The 16901-nt window shown below is 38.1% G+C and overlaps 1 protein-coding gene and 1 non-coding gene across 3 annotated transcripts in view; one reads left to right on the forward strand and one right to left on the reverse strand.

Moving 5' to 3' along the window:
• The first annotated feature begins 2184 nt into the window (after nt 1-2184).
• Lpxn (leupaxin) overlaps nt 2185-16901 on the forward strand; it is a 31327-nt gene continuing 16610 nt past the window's right edge. The window contains exons 1-3 of one of the 2 annotated variants that reach the window (XM_021663523.2): nt 2185-2325; nt 7475-7632; nt 12991-13037. In XM_021663523.2, the coding sequence (XP_021519198.1) occupies nt 2313-2325; nt 7475-7632; nt 12991-13037 (218 nt within the window). In that variant the 5' untranslated portion in view covers nt 2185-2312. Of the gene's footprint in view, nt 2404-7474; nt 7633-12990; nt 13038-16901 lie in introns of both variants that reach the window. The other variant, XM_060387071.1, reaches the window with a different exon arrangement.
• LOC132652039 (small nucleolar RNA SNORA40) lies at nt 5614-5739 on the reverse strand. Its single transcript, XR_009589534.1, has one exon. It is a non-coding gene; the product is annotated as a small nucleolar RNA SNORA40 (small nucleolar RNA).

Below are 16901 nucleotides of genomic sequence, written 5' to 3' on the forward strand. Positions count from 1 at the left end.
ACGTTCCAGACAGGCATCGCTTCCGGGTTAGGCCGCGACGCCTGCGTACAACTTGCACAACTACTGAGCCAATTACTGGTTAGGGTTGCCCGAGACGGTGTCCTACGTCTTTACACGGTCAATCTTGGCGTTTGTCTAGGCACTCCGAAGCGCCTCGTCATAGTCCTCCCTTACTTTGGCTGGGTCCCCGGGCGCCTCCTCTGCGACCTGCTAGCCACGTTCGTTTTCATTCCTCCATCTTGCGTCGAGCCTCCCATTGGTGGAGCCCTGGAGGTCGGGGGCTCGGTCGGCCTGTGTCAGTGCAATTTTAATAAAACACGCAGGGCGGATTGTAAAGTAGTTTCCCAGGAGGAAACGGGACATGACAGGACTGACGCTGCCCGAGGTCCCCGAGCTGGAGCTGGAGAGAGGGTTAGCGTGACTGGCCGTGGCTGGGGCGGAGGCTAGCGCTCTCGCACGTTCTCCGCCCCGAGGCTGCGTGCCTTTGCGGTTTGTAGACGTTTCTGCAGCACGGGAAGCACAGTCAGAAGAGCCGCCCTGACTGACGAGCGTGTGCGGCTCAGTACCTTCCTGATGAGTAAAGGGGGATTTCCATTTGTTGAAGCAGAAGCTGGAGGAAATGCAAACGCTTGTATTCCTTTCCCTCTTGTACATTGTAGGCATTTCTTTCCCTTTTATGCATTGTTTGCATTACTTGGTTTCCCTTTTACACTTTGTAACCAGGGACAACTTGCAAGCGAAGAAGATGGAAATATCTTCAGTTAAAATCTACACAAAAGGATGGATAGTTACAAAGTTTGGAAATCTAATTCTGAATTTTACATTAGTCATTACATTGTAGACCTTCAGTAAAGTTCTTTTTTTTTTTTTCCCAGCATCTGGCTTATTTGCCACATAGATAAGGCAAATACTTTATAGTCTGTATTAAATGTTTTGCTCTTTCAAAGGACTAATGTCATTTTCAGTTGTAAAACCTGACACTGTTAGTAGAAACGGTTTTTTCCCCGGCTGTATTGTATTTACAGTGAGCGGATTTGGAACAGCACTGACATCCAATGGCTGCTTAAAGTAATACAAAAAGCCACCCTCTTAAAAGGGTCTTAGTAAAACGAAAGACTTGTTTTAAAAGATGATCACTGCACTGTAGAATAAAGACCACATACTGAAGTAAATCCCGATTATGTATTAAATAACAAAGCTATGTCTTTATTCTGTTTTTAGCCAGTTACTGGTTCCCTGTTTCTCTATTGGTAAACACCAGGACAAAACCTACCTCACAGAGTCATAATTATAGTTCTTTACACACTGTCTTCTCAAGGTGGTCCTGTTATAAATGCCTTTTTCCTTTTGAGATGAACAAAAGCAAGGTGATAAGTTGTTTTTTTTTTTTTTAATGACCTCACTCACCTTTTGGAAAAATTGTTACAAGGCAATGTGAACTGAGCAGGAATTGACATTCAAATTTTGGAAGCTTGGTACTAAGTGTCTTAAATCTTCTGATTGATTTTTCCTTAGCCTGTAGATGTTTGCACTTTGGATAACTGTATAAACCAGTACCAGAGAATTCAAAAGTGAATCCACTTTTATTCAACTTTAAAGACTGTATAGTGGGCCAGAGAACATGCTCAACAGATAAAGGCACTTTGCTGACACGTCTGATGAATTTGATCTTGTAGGACCCAGGTTGGAGAGAGACCCAACCCATGCATCTCATGAGTGACCCCCCCACACACAGGAGAGAGAGAGAGAGAGAGAGAGAGATTTTTAAAAAGACTTTTTTTTTTTTAGATCACTCTTTGGGAAATCAGGCCAGCTTGATTTCTGAGTAAATAGATACAGAGATAGTGAAATGAAGTTGGTGCTATTTAATCAGAAAAATTAAGAAAGGGGCCTATGCTTTCATGATTCTAGTTTTCCAGGGGGAAAAAAGCTAGCAGTAGGCAGTGGGATACTTAAACTTGGAAAACCCCACAAGTATAAACCTGAAATTCAAGATAAGCCCTTGTATGTGGTAGGAGTTTAATCTTTGAAAAGTCAACTTTGAGTCTTCAGAGCCACACTGGCCAATGTATCATCAAACCCTCAACCTTGCACAACCTGCCTTTTTCTGTCAGCACTATTTTAAAAACTGAGCTACTAGAAGAGAAAAAAAAATCAAAAGGGAGGAAGTGCTAAGCAAATACAGGAACCAAAAAGGGTCACGGAGGCCACTTTGCGCTGTCTCCTTTAGTTCCGTTGTGGTCCCCGTCTTCACCACATGCCAAAGCATCTCTTCACAATCTTCAAGACCAGAACATCGTGGGTATAGGACAATGGAAGAGCTGGGTGAGTGGGGGGCTTTTGGAGAAGATGCTCTAAGGAAATATGGACTTGGCCACCATCATCGCCATGTGTAATGATGAGGTGTGTTCTAGCAAGCTGAGGATAGTGCTGAACGTTTGTTTTCACTTCTGTCCTCAGGTGAATCAGGAGTGATTCAGGAGGAACTGTAATTGTTGGGAGAACTATCCAGTCGCTGTGTGCAGAGGCACAGTAGATAGAGAGCTAGCCACAGAGCAGACACCCAGAGAAGCGCTTTTAGAGGGACTTGTAATTGAAAGTGTTTTCCCCTTAGCTGATACTGGAGATCATAAGGTGGCTCCCAGCTAGGTGATTGTGGAGATACAGTACTGAAGAAAAAAAAAAACAACAAGGGAAAGGAAATGAAGGAAGGGAGGAGTGAGGGAAGAAAGAGGGAAGAAAGAAAAGGGAAAAGAAAGAAAATCAGGAGGGAGAGTATAGGGGAAGGACAGGGAAATAGCAGTTCTAGTAAAGGGCCTGCAGAGGTTGCAGAAAGGCCAGAGTGGTTTCATTTCTCTACAGTTTACTTATCAAACTACAGATGTACCATCAGTGTAGTGGTTCTTGTTGCTTTTGGTTTAGAGAAATCTGGAAGGGGCAGATTACTTGGCCAAAAATATGGTCCTTCCTTTCACCCTGAGGTAATGAAAACAGCAGTGGATGTGTCAAGGGCTGCCATGCACAGATCACAGATTTCCAAAGTTTGGAGCTGTAAAGTCTGTCTCCTTGGGACTTATTTCTTACACTTTGGCAGCTTTTATCTATCTATCTATCTATCTATCTATCTATCTACTTATCATCTATTTATTTTTGTCATTCTTAACACCAACATACTTTCACCCAGGTTTCAAGCAGTATTAATTTCACATTCTGTGTCTGTAGCTGTGCAAAAACTGCCAGCAGTAACAAAATGCGTAGCTTATACATCATCATAAAAAAGAATTATTTGGGTTCTGTTTTAATGCTGGAGAAACAGAGAAAGGAAATAGGGGAGAGAAATTAATGCAGAAAAAGATGTTCTTAATAAATGCCAAACTGTTTTGTCAGTAAAATGTATTTTGATACTGTGATTAATGCTGTATTTTGGACTTTGATGTAGATCCAGATTCTTTTTGTATATAATGATGGTTATTTATTCTTTGAGAATTTTTTTTCTTTGAGAATTTGATGCATGCATATTCTGTGTGGATACTGAGGAAATTTGCATTTCTCCAATTTTTTTTCAGATAAAATCTTGCTTTTTTGTAATTCAAATTCAGTTCACAAAGTTAAAAGGGCAATCAATACTGGGAAAACTTAAAATATGTTATTTTACTGTTTGTACTACCCTTCTGAAATAAGTTATTATTCTTTTTCTTTAAATAAGGAAAAACAAAATATCTTGTTTCTTGTTAGGAGCACCGACAGTAAGAGCAATTAAATAACAGTGTCACAGGTTGTTCTCCTGTGTCAGGCCTGTGTTTGCTGTGGTGGCCATGGAGTAATACAATTAAAAAATAGACTTCTACAATTTCTGAGTAGGATTGTTGTTAGGGAAATATTGTTCATAAGTGTAAAAAGTATGCAGCTTTGGAAGCTACCTGTAGATTTTCCAGTTGGCCCCAAGTCAATGGACTCTTATTAGCTACATATCAACAGTCTCTTCAGATTGTCATCATTTGCATGCAATGTGCTGTTGCCTTCCTGCAATGCCAATGTCTCATGGTGGAGGCCCAATGATCAGAAGCTCAAGGCTATTTTGGCTACATAGAAAGTTTGAGACCAGCCCAGGCTATATAAGATCCTATCTCAAAAAAACCAGACATGGAAGACAGGAAACAGATCTCTGTGAATTTGAGGCCAGCCTGCTTTACATAGCAAGTTCTAGGCCAGCTGGGGCTGTATAGTGAGAATCTGTCTCAAAAAACAAAATGTATCAAAAGGCAGGAATTATCTGCCAGGCACAATAGTTTACACCCGGGATCCCAGCACTTGAGAGGCTTTGTTGGATGACTGCCCAGAGTTTGAGGCCAGCCTGGGCTACCCTGCTAGTTCCAAATCATTTTGGGCTAGAGTGAGGCCCTGCCTTAACAAACAGCAACAGAAACAAAATCCAACCTCAAGACTTGGGTGGAGTTTTCTTTCTACTTGGGTAGACAGTTCATCAAAGACAGGTTGGCTCAAGTGGGCAAGTATTTCCCTCTCTGTAGTACTACCTTGGATGTGAGTAGCATGTGTTCACCTAAAAGGTTTTACTTAAATCTTCACAATTTAGGGATGAGATCATTATATAATGAGATCATTGTATTATAGGGAGGAGACCCCTGAGAAACTTGTATTCTTGATGTGTTAAGGTTGCTATTTAATTTCCGAGGGCCAAGGACTAAAGAGACAAACTGCAGTTTTCCTTCTAGTTTCACTCACCCCCAGTAATCTGGTATTTGTCACACCACAGTTAGTTACCTAGTTTAAATTATAGACTCTGCATGAAGTAAAAGGAGTAGCTTCAGGGTATTGGTGAAATGTATGCTCATTGGAAACAGGAAGTGAAAGTCTTGGTAATTCATGAACAGAAGGGAGAATTTTAATAGATTTGGTAAGGTGATGCGTCTAAGAATAACTTCATACCCTTGGTTGAATGATGCTCCTGTCCCACAATATTTACTCTAAATGAATACTATTGATCCAGGGAGGCCTCTGACTTCTGATTGGAGCGAAGCATAGAATATAGAAAAGAGATTGGCTGTATTTTTAAAGATGTAGAATGAAATGTTTGAATTCTGAAATTTAGAATTGAGTCTGGCTAATAAAATTTTGAGATAAGATGTTTGTTTTGTTGTCGTTTTCTTTACTTAGACAAACGCCTCTCATTGTGGAGAATTAAAATATATACACAATTAGAGAAAACAGTGTAATGAAATCTGATCGTACCCTTCTGATCAGCTTCAATAATCATCAGCTCTTGACAGTTTTCTTTCATATGCTTATATGTTCCTTCCATTTATCTGTTGTTTTCAAACAGTTTCACACATTATGTTTCCATCTGTACGTATTTCAGCATCAATCTGTAACATAAATATGAACATATTTATAAAAACAACCATACTAAGAGTATTCCACCCACAATAACTTATAACCTTAATGGTGGTTCCTCAGGATCATGAAATAATATTATCACACCTAAAATTAACTGATGTCACTTTAATGTTAATATTTCAGATTTGTAAAATGCTAATATTTAATATTATTGACTATATAGTGTTAAATATTCTTAAATTTATTTTTACTTTTTAATATCTGCCTACTTATATATATCAAACTCATATTGAACACTGAATTCTGAATTGCCAACAAAGATTTATTTTTGCACTTGCCTTTAAGTTTTTGATCACAAGTTCAGCAAAATCTTGTATAAATACTATCAGTACTCTTGGCTGCTTTGTTTTTTTAAATAAAAGTTAATGATCTAAGTTGAAATTAGTTATATGTATCGTAGGTTTCTTTTAATATATGTACTCTTCTGTCCTTTTTTTCTTCTTGTCATTTTATTTCTTGCAGGACACTTTGGCCTACAGAGATTAGTTCAGTTTGGTTATTTTTAAAATGGTTTATGAAGGTCAAAAATTTTGTGATATGGATAATTGAGAAAGTTCTACAGAAGATTTCCTTTGTGAAAACAAAATGATTAGATGGTCCCTTATGATATTGAGAAATATTGATCCTTAATCAGGGAATGTGACAGTGGCACAACGTACCTTGTCTAGTATTTATAAGTTCCCAGATTCAGCATTGTAAAGAGGGAAGGCAGGACGGAAGTTTTGAGCAGCACATGATACCACACCCATAAATCCCAACACTTAGGAAGTGGAGGCAAAAGGATCATGAGTTTTAGGCCATCCTGGGCTACTTGGTAAATTCCAGGCCAGGCTGATCTATGGCAGCCTCTCTTAAAAACTAGACAATCAAAACCCCATTCTCTTCAAATATGAAATACACGAGCAAGTCTGTTTTCAAACAGCGTGTAAAGTTCATTTTCTTTATTTGAGAGCTTCGGAGCTTGGCAGGTCCTGAGAAATCATACAATCTAATACTTTGCAAGCTTATACAAACTGTAACACATATTTTTAAAAAAATCCACTGAAGTTGAAAAAAAGACACTGAAATATCTTGACTTGTAATTTGAAAAATATTGTTCCATCCAATTGCTTCATTAAGTAGATGAAGAAAAACTTTGAGAGAACATGCTGTGCTTAAGATGACTCAGACAATCTGGTGATGACGGCAACTCCAACGTACAAGTTTACATTGTTGAGGCTGGGATGAGGGAGCTCTCGGTGGAGAGTCTGTGCTCGGGAGCCTCTGAGAGCTACACTTGGCTCTTTCTCGTATATGAAATGAGGACAGTAATGTCCTCTAATGCAAAGTGTTAGGATAATTAAATACAAAATGTACACTCTTCACACACTGTTATTGGCATGATTTAAATGTCATTAGTCATTATGATTAAGGTATTAGCAAAATTCTTGTGAAGTCTACTGGCTTTCCCCCAAGAAAAGTGCAAAGGAAGTCCCAATTATTTGGATTACTACATCTTGTTTCATTGGGTAATACTTTAGTTTCTTTTTTTTTCAACCTATTTTCCTTTCCACATCTAAGCAAACAAACAAACCACCTCCAACAGGAATAGTAAAATACTTAACAATTTATTTTGTTATGTTATTGGGTTAACCCTTGAGACAGTAGACTGAAAAAAAAATCAGGATTAGCAATGCTTGGTATATTTTGAAAAACCGCAATGAAGTTGCTTCTTCTTTTTTTAATATGAAGGGTGTGTGTGTGTGTGTGTGTGAGAGAGAGAGAGAGAGAGAGAGAGAGAGAGAGAGAGAGAGAGAGATTGGAGATAGAGATCTGTCCTATATGGTTAAAAACTAATACCTAGAATGTAACAAACCAAACTGTAGAGAGATTATGAAATTGAATGCAACTATAGGAAATATCAAACGTAATCTCCTCAACCATCTCTTAGAACATGCTGCACTCCTGAAGTGAGATAAGGATGGAGGAAAGTATTTGCAAATTGTTTCTTTCAAAATAAGAAGAGATATTTAAGAAGAAAATACTCTGCGTTGTGTTCCTCTTGTTTCCTGTGATATAGATGCCTTATTGGAGGAACTGGAACGCTCCACCCTCCAGGACAGTGATGAATACTCAGAACCATTTTCTTGCTCCCTGGATCAGCAATCTACACACGAGAGCAAGCTTTCCAAAACTCGAAAGACCTTATCATCTCAGGGTAACACAAGTCCCTTGAAGGTAACATTTCATCTACGGTAGTATTATAGACAATCAATGTTTGTTTGCGTTTCTGAAATTACCCATGAAATTATATTTAAGAAAATGTATATATTTAAGAAAGAAAGACTATTCAATATTCTTTCAATATTCATTTCAATATTAGTTTAAAGATTGTTGCTTTTGGAAATGGAGAATTGAGGAAATGATCATAAAGTATGCCTTTGAAAGTTCTGTTTTCTCTAGTTAAGGCATAGTAGTAGATTATTGCCTGGTTCATGTTGGCTACTGTAATGTTACTTCCTGTTTACCAGAAGGACTGGAGTCACTCTCAGTAAGACAGGGGACCACCTGATAATTTAGGCAAGTTTTCCTGTGTGACCTGTCCAGCTGTTTCTTTGTCAGTCTTATTTTCTGCTGAATACATTCAGAAATTGTTTTCCTCTAGCTAGATATGGTAAAGCTCTTGGCAGCTACCACAAAGAAACAAAATCTACCAGAGATGATTTATTTGAAAACCCAAAAATCTGAGGTGTTAATTTATGATTAACTGTTAAAACTGTTAAATGTATGTTTGCTGAGATGTGTAGTTTCTTCCTTTGGATAACTATGCACAAACCATTATTATAATTAAAGCTTGCTTGATGAGAATGCAATTAGTATACAAGGCATTGAGTGGATGTTCTTCATGTCTTGTATTTATGAGCTATGGTGTTCTGTTTCATCATTGGGTACTTTATAGAATGAGTATCCCAGGCCTGGAATTTGAGTGCAGGAGTAGCTAGTCTCCAACCTCTCCTCAGACTGCTTATCTGATTCTCTGCTAGAAAGTGATGTTTGTTGAAACTATTAGACTACAGCCCTAGCATCCTAATGGTCTCCTGCACGGACACCTGCATTTTATATCACACAGCAGTTCCAGAGAGCCTTGACATAAGACAGAGCTTGACTTCTTCTACCCTGACTCTTGAAGTGACTTCCCACCTCGTTTGCAGTGAAAGCCACAATGTTGGCACTGATCTTTGTGGATGACCACATCTTTGTTTACCTGAAAGAGAACTGAGCTTTTGCTTCTTTTTCTGACGCCTCATTTGATTTTCTGTCAGGAAATACTTTTTTTCAGAGTTTTTGAAGTTTTATCATTAGTATTTGCACTCGTATATTATTTTGATGACTAACTCCAAAGGTGACTAATAACGACACTTCATGATCTTGTTCAGGCAAAACCTCAGTAACAGTGCCCTTTCATGGCAGTATTCTGTGAGATGGCTATGAAGTCTAAACATAAGCTGACCTCTCTGTTCCTAGACGGTAGCAGAAGAAATCTGATGGCCACATGGTATGTTGCCATGCTGTGGTCCATGTGATATATATGTGGAACATCAAGAGTAAGTAAGAAATAGGAAATCACACTTCATGTCATACAGATGATGTTCAGGGAATAGAATTCAGTATTCTTCTCATCACAAGTTCCATACCGTGAATTTTATTAAAGCATTTTTATTTTTATTTGTAAATTTCTAAGTGTTTGCTTTATTTTTTGCTAGCACTTAAGAAATCTTAGTAATAATCTTCTGGCAGTTGGCTCAAAGCAAAAAGGAAACCAAATAAATCTTCAGGTTTTGTTTTCTCAAAGCAGTTATGGTGAATGTGTAATTTTCCTTTGATGTTTTCCAGTCACCAGTGGGAACAGAGAGATATCACTGTCCTCTTGAATATCAAGAGAAAGGTGAAGAACTACTATGTACCTAAGATTTCATGCTTAATTTCAGAAGCATGTTCCTGGAGATGACAGCTCATGCACAGCTGCAGGAAGTGTATCTGCAGATTATGAAATACACATTTCCACTTCGAGAAAACTACTCATAAACATTTTTTTTTTGCTTATTTTCAATTCCATATTTTCTTCTGCCTATAAGTAAGGTGGAAAGAGCAGATTCTCCTTGAAAACCATTAAATAATATCAGTCTTAAGTCAACTGTCTTAAGAGGTCTCAATTGAAAAATTAGAACATTCAGAAAGTTAGACCACTCCAAGCTCTTCGATTTATTTATTTATTTATTTATTTATTTATTTATTTATTTATTTTTACCCAATGCATAGCATCAAAATAAAAACCTCGGGAAGTTCATTTTCCTGTTAAAAGAAATAAAACAAGGTTACTAATGTCAGTACAGCAAGTTGGAAAATTTTAACATTGAAGATAGCAAAATGTTGTGATAAGAACAAGAAAACAAATTGTTGGTAGCACCATGGTAAAGTGTTGTTACCAACTTAAACCCAACAGAGCAGAATTGCATGTGGAGCTGGTGTGAAGTGCACAGAATTCTTGGCTTCATTCGAACAAACAGCAGCATTCTACCCATCAAAACTAAAATTATCAAGACTGGCAATTGTTATGCCAGTCGTATTTTTTTTTTTTTTTCTAGAAGGAACATGAAATACAAAGCAACATCTAAGCATGGCTGCATTCGTTTTCTCTACGTGTTGGCTGTAATCCTCTAGGTTTTGTAAATTCTGCATCCTCTGAAAAACTCATTTCTTACGGCTTAGTTTGTATGTGTGCAAAATTAGCTGGATATCTGTAATCAAATTATTCAATCGATATAGAGTGAAAAAGTGTTTCTTAGCAAACTGCAGCTATATACAATTGAGTTTACCAGAAGGCAACTCCAATTTTTCCCAGCAAAAACCAAGAGTTAAGAGATCATGTAGCTAAAATGCTTAATTTAAAAATGGGCTTCTGAAAATCTTGATTTTGATGGATTTTGATCTTATTTTATTGGATACATTTAGAAGCCAAAATTCAATGAAATTATGGAAGTCTGATTTTGCTCTTGCCCATCCTTTAGAAAATATGTTAAAAAGAATCAGAAACAGAAACAACCTCAAAGTTCATATTTACTAAACTATTAAAGAAGAAAGATGTGAATAGAGGTGGATAGAGACGACACATGGGAACATTGTCTTAGACAAAGTAGAAGGCGGACAATAAATATGGAGGGATAAAAGGGGAGGCCAAGAATACAAGAGAGTTAATGAAATGGAAAAAACACTGCATTTTATGCCATAGAGCTTTGATACATTGCATAAATTATACAAAAACAAAAAATACACTTGTGGTGGGGAATGAACCAGAAGGAGGAGGAAGGGGAGACAAGGAGGGTGATGGGAAGGCAAATACAAGCAAAGCACATTAATATACATGTATGAAAATGTCCTACTGAAGCCTATTATTTCGTGCACTAAGAAAATTAATCAAAAGAATATATTTTCCTGAATGTGTTTATACATTTTAATAGAGAAAACAGAATTGAGAACGTCTTTCACAGAGCCAAATGGGCCTGAAACATGGAGGTTCATCAGTATTAAATCATATCTCTACTAAAAGATTTGTGCTCCAGAGAAAAGCACACACAAGTTAAAGATAACAATTTCAAATCTACTAACCAGGAAATGCAGCTTTAGAGAACATTGCAAATTCAAAAAAAATGATGGCAATTTATATATTTTATTTTCAAAATAAACATTTTAAAGGAAAGTTCCAAAATCAAACTGTTAGAGACAACAATGACCAAGTTACCAATAAAGGTATGTGACTATGTCAAGAGTAATTGTTTTCTTATGCTGTTTAAGTGATCAAAAACCACTTAAGAAGCTTTCCATCATGTATATAGCTATGTGCTGTTTTAAATTATTTTGGGAAAGTTTGTGCAGAAAATAAGTCTCTTCAGGAATGGCGGCTTGGATCTGTTAACTTCAAGGCCAGGTTCAATTATATAGGAAGCTTGATGCTAGCCTGGGCTATATGAGACTCTGCCTCAAAAAAATTTAAAAAAATAAGGAAAAGAGGTTTTGATCACAATTCTTGTTGTTGCTATTGTGATTATTTTGAGACGGTTACTCAGGCTGACCTCACATTTGTGGTCTTGCCTTAGTTTCATGCGCTGGAGATAAAGGCATGAGAGTACAAGCCACCACACACTGCCCTTGACTGAAAATATTTTATAGGTCCACCAAAAAACCACAAGCATGTGATTTGGCTAGTTCTGTGTCCTTCATTAGGGAACTGAGGTACACGTGCTTGTCATCTCAATACCGGTGAAGGAGAGACAGGAGCTTGAGTGCTTGAGTTCCGGTATAGCTTATAGAGCCAGCCTCCTCCCCAAACTTAGGTTTAGAGATTACACAACACGAATTCATTCTGGAACTCACCCCTTTTCCCTCATCAGTATCTCAGTTTGAGCTGCATAGTGTCTGATGACCCTGCGCATCCAGTTCATCCCCCTCGGCAGGGCTCAGGCCACACCACCTCCTTGTTCTCCAACCATCATTCCCTTTCATTCCGTGCACGTGGATCACATTACCCCGCTTTTCTCACCTCATGGGAGTCATTGTTCAAGTGACTTTTACTCGGTAAAATTTCCCACATCAATGCATTCATAACTGCTACTGTGTCCATACTTATTATTTTCTACCTCTTCGATTAACTTTTATATCTGCTTCCTGCCAATAGAATGTAAGGGCTAGAGTATTTCGTTTTTGTTTTCTTAAGGTAGGTCTCAAGTAACCTAGGCTGACTTCGAGCTCACTGTGAGGGAGGATGAGTTTGCATTCCTGACCCTGCATCCAGCTCCCAAGTGCTGGGATAACAGGAGTCCCACACCAGGTTTATGTGGTGCTAGGATTAGAACCTAGGGCCTTACGGATGCTATGCATGCACTTCACCAACTGGGCTGCACCCTCATTTCCCAGAGTATTTGGTTTTAATGTGATTGTTTTATTTTGTGGTTTGGGCACGACATCCTAAGTCCTGGAACATAACAGTCACTCTGTAAGTATGTGTTCAGTGAATAAACAGATGAATTGCTGTCCGGCCACATATTGGATTGATGCATTATTATTTCTCATAAGGCACATTTGTGAGCTAGCCTTCTCCCAGGCATCACTGTGTCTTTTCCCTGAGCCACACCGTGTTTGATGTTTCCTGTCTGAGGATGTCTATGTTTCCTATCTCTTCATGTTTGTTTTTAAGGCAGGGAGGGTAGTAATTGTTCAGGTGCCAACTTCTCTGTTTGGAATTTGTTTTTTTTTTCTCTCATGATGGAATGTGACTTTGCCTTTGAAAACATTTAAGCAATATGCTAGTTATTACTTTTCTTGATTATTATTATTTTTATTGCTACCTTTCAGACAAGGTCTCACTGTGTTGCCGAGACTAACCTCATACCCATGATTCTTTTTCTCATCCTCCCAAGTAGCTTAGACTGCAAGCGTGCCCACATTCTGGTTCTCCCCCTTGGAAGCTAAAAACCTTCTTGCTGATAAGCACCAGCATTCTAATACAGATGTCATACTTTGCTTTTTTCTGTCTCTTAGGTGCAGCTCATGTGTACAACCAATGTCCAGGAGCCCAATGTCTACAGGTACGCTTTGGTTCTTAATAAATAATTTTAAAATTAAAAGTTATCAGGTAGTTTATTACCCAATTTGGCAATAATTTGGTTTGTAAAGATTATTATTGGATTTCCTCCATAGTATGCCTTTTCCCAGAGCCTTTGAGCAGAGGCAGAATCCTTTCACACTGACTTGGTGGCCTCTCAAGGTACCTGGCATCCCGACAGTGTCCAGGCTGGAGAAGTTGGTGTCTCTGCATTTTCTTTACCATCTAAAAAGGATAAAAGTTTCAGAGTCAGCACACATGTTTTGTCACTTTAGTTCCAGTTATCATGTGGTAGTGTGCAAAGGAGAAAACAGGCTTAAAGAAACTTAAGCCAGGGTCCAACAATGTCAGTGTGAGGACCAGGGCTACATGAAGATGGCAAGGGTTAATTATAGACAAATGAGTGTGTATTTCTACTTTCCAGGTCTGCTCAAAGTTTATTTAAGGAGTGGAAGGTTTCTTTTTATTAAAAGTTACACATGAAATAGATTCCCAGTCCCATCCTCTCTCCTTCCCCTTCCCCCTTTCCTTACAAAAGGGGAGCTCTCTTTATCCATCCCAGTTCATCAAGTTGCATCAGGACTGAGCATGTCTTCTTCCCCTGTGGCCTGGCAAGGCAGTCCTGTCAGGGGAAAGTGACCGAAAAGCTGGCAAGTGAGTCCAATGCAGTCCCCACTTCCCTTACTAGAGGACCCACATGGGGCCTAAGCTGCCCATCTGCTACGTCTTTGAAGGGGGCCTAGGTCCAGTTCATGCATGGTTCTTGGTTGGTGCTTCATTCTCAGCAAGCCCTTCTAGGCCCTGGTCAGTTGGCTCTGTTGGTCTTCTTGTGGAGTTCCTGTAACCTCCAGGTCCTTTTCTCCCACTTTTCCACAAGACTCCCTATGCAATCGTCCAATGTTTGACTGTGAGTCTTGGCATCTGTCTTGAGATGCTGCTGGGTAGAGCCTCTCAGAGGATTCCCATATCTGTTTTCACCATATGCTCTGGTTTGCATAAATGAGCTGCACATTGCTTTCGGTATACCTTGAGATTGCAATTAGTAGCAACTGTGACTGCAGCACCAGGATATTTCTAAGCACTGTACATCAATAGCAATATGGCAATAGTTTATAAGGATATCTATTACATGAGCAAAAACATCACTTGTGGTAGTGATGGGGAGAAAAAGTTCACAAAATATAACAGAATTAAAGGAAAACTCAGCATGATGAAGCTCCTTAGTTGGAAAGTATGTGTTCTGTGATTCTTTCAAACCCATGTCTTTTAATCTGTATCATTAAAGTCTCTGAATCACAAATAACTTGTGGCTTGTGACATAGTAAGGCACTTTTGCTATCTTTAAAAAGCGAGGGACAGATCAGAGGTCTCTAATTTGAAGTTTATTTCCTTTTGAGAATACTCTCTGCATGGGCCTCTAGTTTGTAAACATCAGCTCTTCAAGTTCTTATTTCCTACTTAGTACATTGCTGAGTCAGCTATTGTTAGAAAATCTCAACAATGGTCTCCCCTTTATATGCTATACCTGGACTCTAGTTTGAAAGAGTGTGGGTGTTTTTTGAACATGAGCAAGGTTTCTTCAACTGTAAGGTGAGGAGGCTTATGAGTAGGCAGGCTTAGATAAAGAGCTACATTTGGTAAAGTGCCTGCCATTCAAGTGCAAGACTGAGAGCTTGAGCCCCAGAAGCCCTGTGGGGACTTTTCCTATTGTTCTGGGGCCTCGCGTCTTAAATTTAACAACATGGGTTAGAATTACTTTTTGTTGTTGTTGTTGTTTTTATTCTTTAGTCACTAGATGTTATGTAGACAAGAAATGTGTTTAGAGACCTAAATATAGCCCAAGACAATTTGCAATTAGGCTGTGAACCTGTAACATCCCAATGTCTCCATAATTACTGAAGTTTAAGTCAATTAAACAGCCCTGCAGATTTAGTTAGTGGCACAATGTCCTTTTGAGAACTTTCATTCACATCGATAATAATAAACACTTGCGTTTATCTTTCTTAGACCTGCTTTAAAAATGATCATGTGTCCATTGGTTTGCTTTTTAATTTATAGATGTTTTTAAAAACATTGTGAATATGATTGAACTATAGTAATTTTGTGAAATAGACTTTATTTATATGTTTTCTTTTTTGTTTCATTTCAGAGGTTTTAAACAAACTCTATTTTAAAATTATTTTTATGTGTGGATACTTTTCATGATTTATATATGTGTAACATCTGCATTCCTGATGCTCATGGAGGTCAGAAGAAGGTATCTGATCACTTGTAACTGTAGTTACAGAGAGGTATAAGCTGCCATGTGGGTCCTGGGCACTAAATCCAGGTCCTCTGCAAGGACAGTGTGTGTCCTTAACCACTGAGGCATCTCTCTAGCCTCATCCTACCTTCATGGATCTAAGTCTTTAAAAAGTATTCATTTCTTTTTAATATTTTAATTTTTAAAATAGTTACATATTCAGTTCCACTCACTCGCTTATCTTTTTGATATGTTGAGGGCTGTAAATTAATTTTGTTCTAGCCAGATTGTTACTGAGCCCATTAAATATATTTCTGAGACTTTGAAATGCCTGACGCAGTACCCTGGATCTTTGCAGGTGGAAGGGCATGCTTCTGGATTTTCTAGTCTCCGCTTTTGATCTGTTTATTTATTCTGTTACCATTGCACGTATTTAATGTTTGTCATTTGTAAGTGCTGCATAACTGATTGTTTTCAGTTATCTTCAGTTTATGAAATGTTACCTCTATCAGGACAAACTTTTTCTTCTGAAAGTTTTTTTTCTTTTTGTTATTCTTGACATAGTGTCTACGTATCTCTGGCTGGAACTCACAGAAATCTGCCTGCTTCTGGCTCACAGTTGTAAGGAATACAGATGTGTATCACCATGCTCAGCCTTTTCAACTTTAAATTTTTTTTCTTGGGTGGTCTAGCCCTTAAATTTAATGCACTCTCACTGATAGCTCAAATAATTCTTCTGGGCTTTTTATGGAATTTTATTGAATTGGAGGGGGACAGTGACACATAGTATATATCTCCATTTAATGTGGGTCTTCTCTTTGATTTAGTGTACATATCACTGTTTATTATATATATATATGTTTACTTTAGTGGCAATTTATTATGATAAAAGTGTCTCATACACAAAGATTGAAACTTTTGCTGGACTTTACGGCCAAGATTAATAATATACCTCAAGGTCACTTAAGGCTTAAGATTGCTATCCTGTTTGTCTAACTTGCCTTTAAGAGAACAATGTAACAACCAACCTTTCTTGCCTTGGATTTCCCATGTAATCAACTTTACCTAAACTAATGCGTAGCTGTAACCTTAAGTTATGTACTCCTGACCCGAGAGTAATGCTTGCAGGTGTTTTATGATAACCATTTTCTGAAAGCAGAACAAAGGCTCGTAGCAACCTTATAAAATGAATATCTGCTATAATTGTTGAATGAAACATGGATATTGCTTGATAGCATTGGTTTGTTTATATCTGGGTCAGTTTGAGTTATGATTTAATGCCTTGTAAAATTCTATTAAGGATTTCCATAAAACACCCCTCATTGTGACCTCACGCAGTGATTTCTGTGCCATGTAAAGAATATACAGCAGAAGCATTTTGTTCAGAATGATGGAAAACACAGAGAGAGCAAAGTGGAGAATTCAAACCTAGGCTTGCTCCTGGTCAAATGATACCAATGGGAAGTGCTTGATCGATTTCGGTCCTTAGTGCATCACGGATTAGCTACTGGTGACTCTGAGGTTATTATTAATGTGCTCATGCTGATGTAAGGAAGCAAATGAAGAAATTGTCACATTTAGTAGTACTCTCAAATGTACACCTTT

This window comes from Meriones unguiculatus, chromosome 1 (assembly GCF_030254825.1).
Source record: "Meriones unguiculatus strain TT.TT164.6M chromosome 1, Bangor_MerUng_6.1, whole genome shotgun sequence".
NCBI lineage: Eukaryota > Metazoa > Chordata > Mammalia > Rodentia > Muridae > Meriones > Meriones unguiculatus.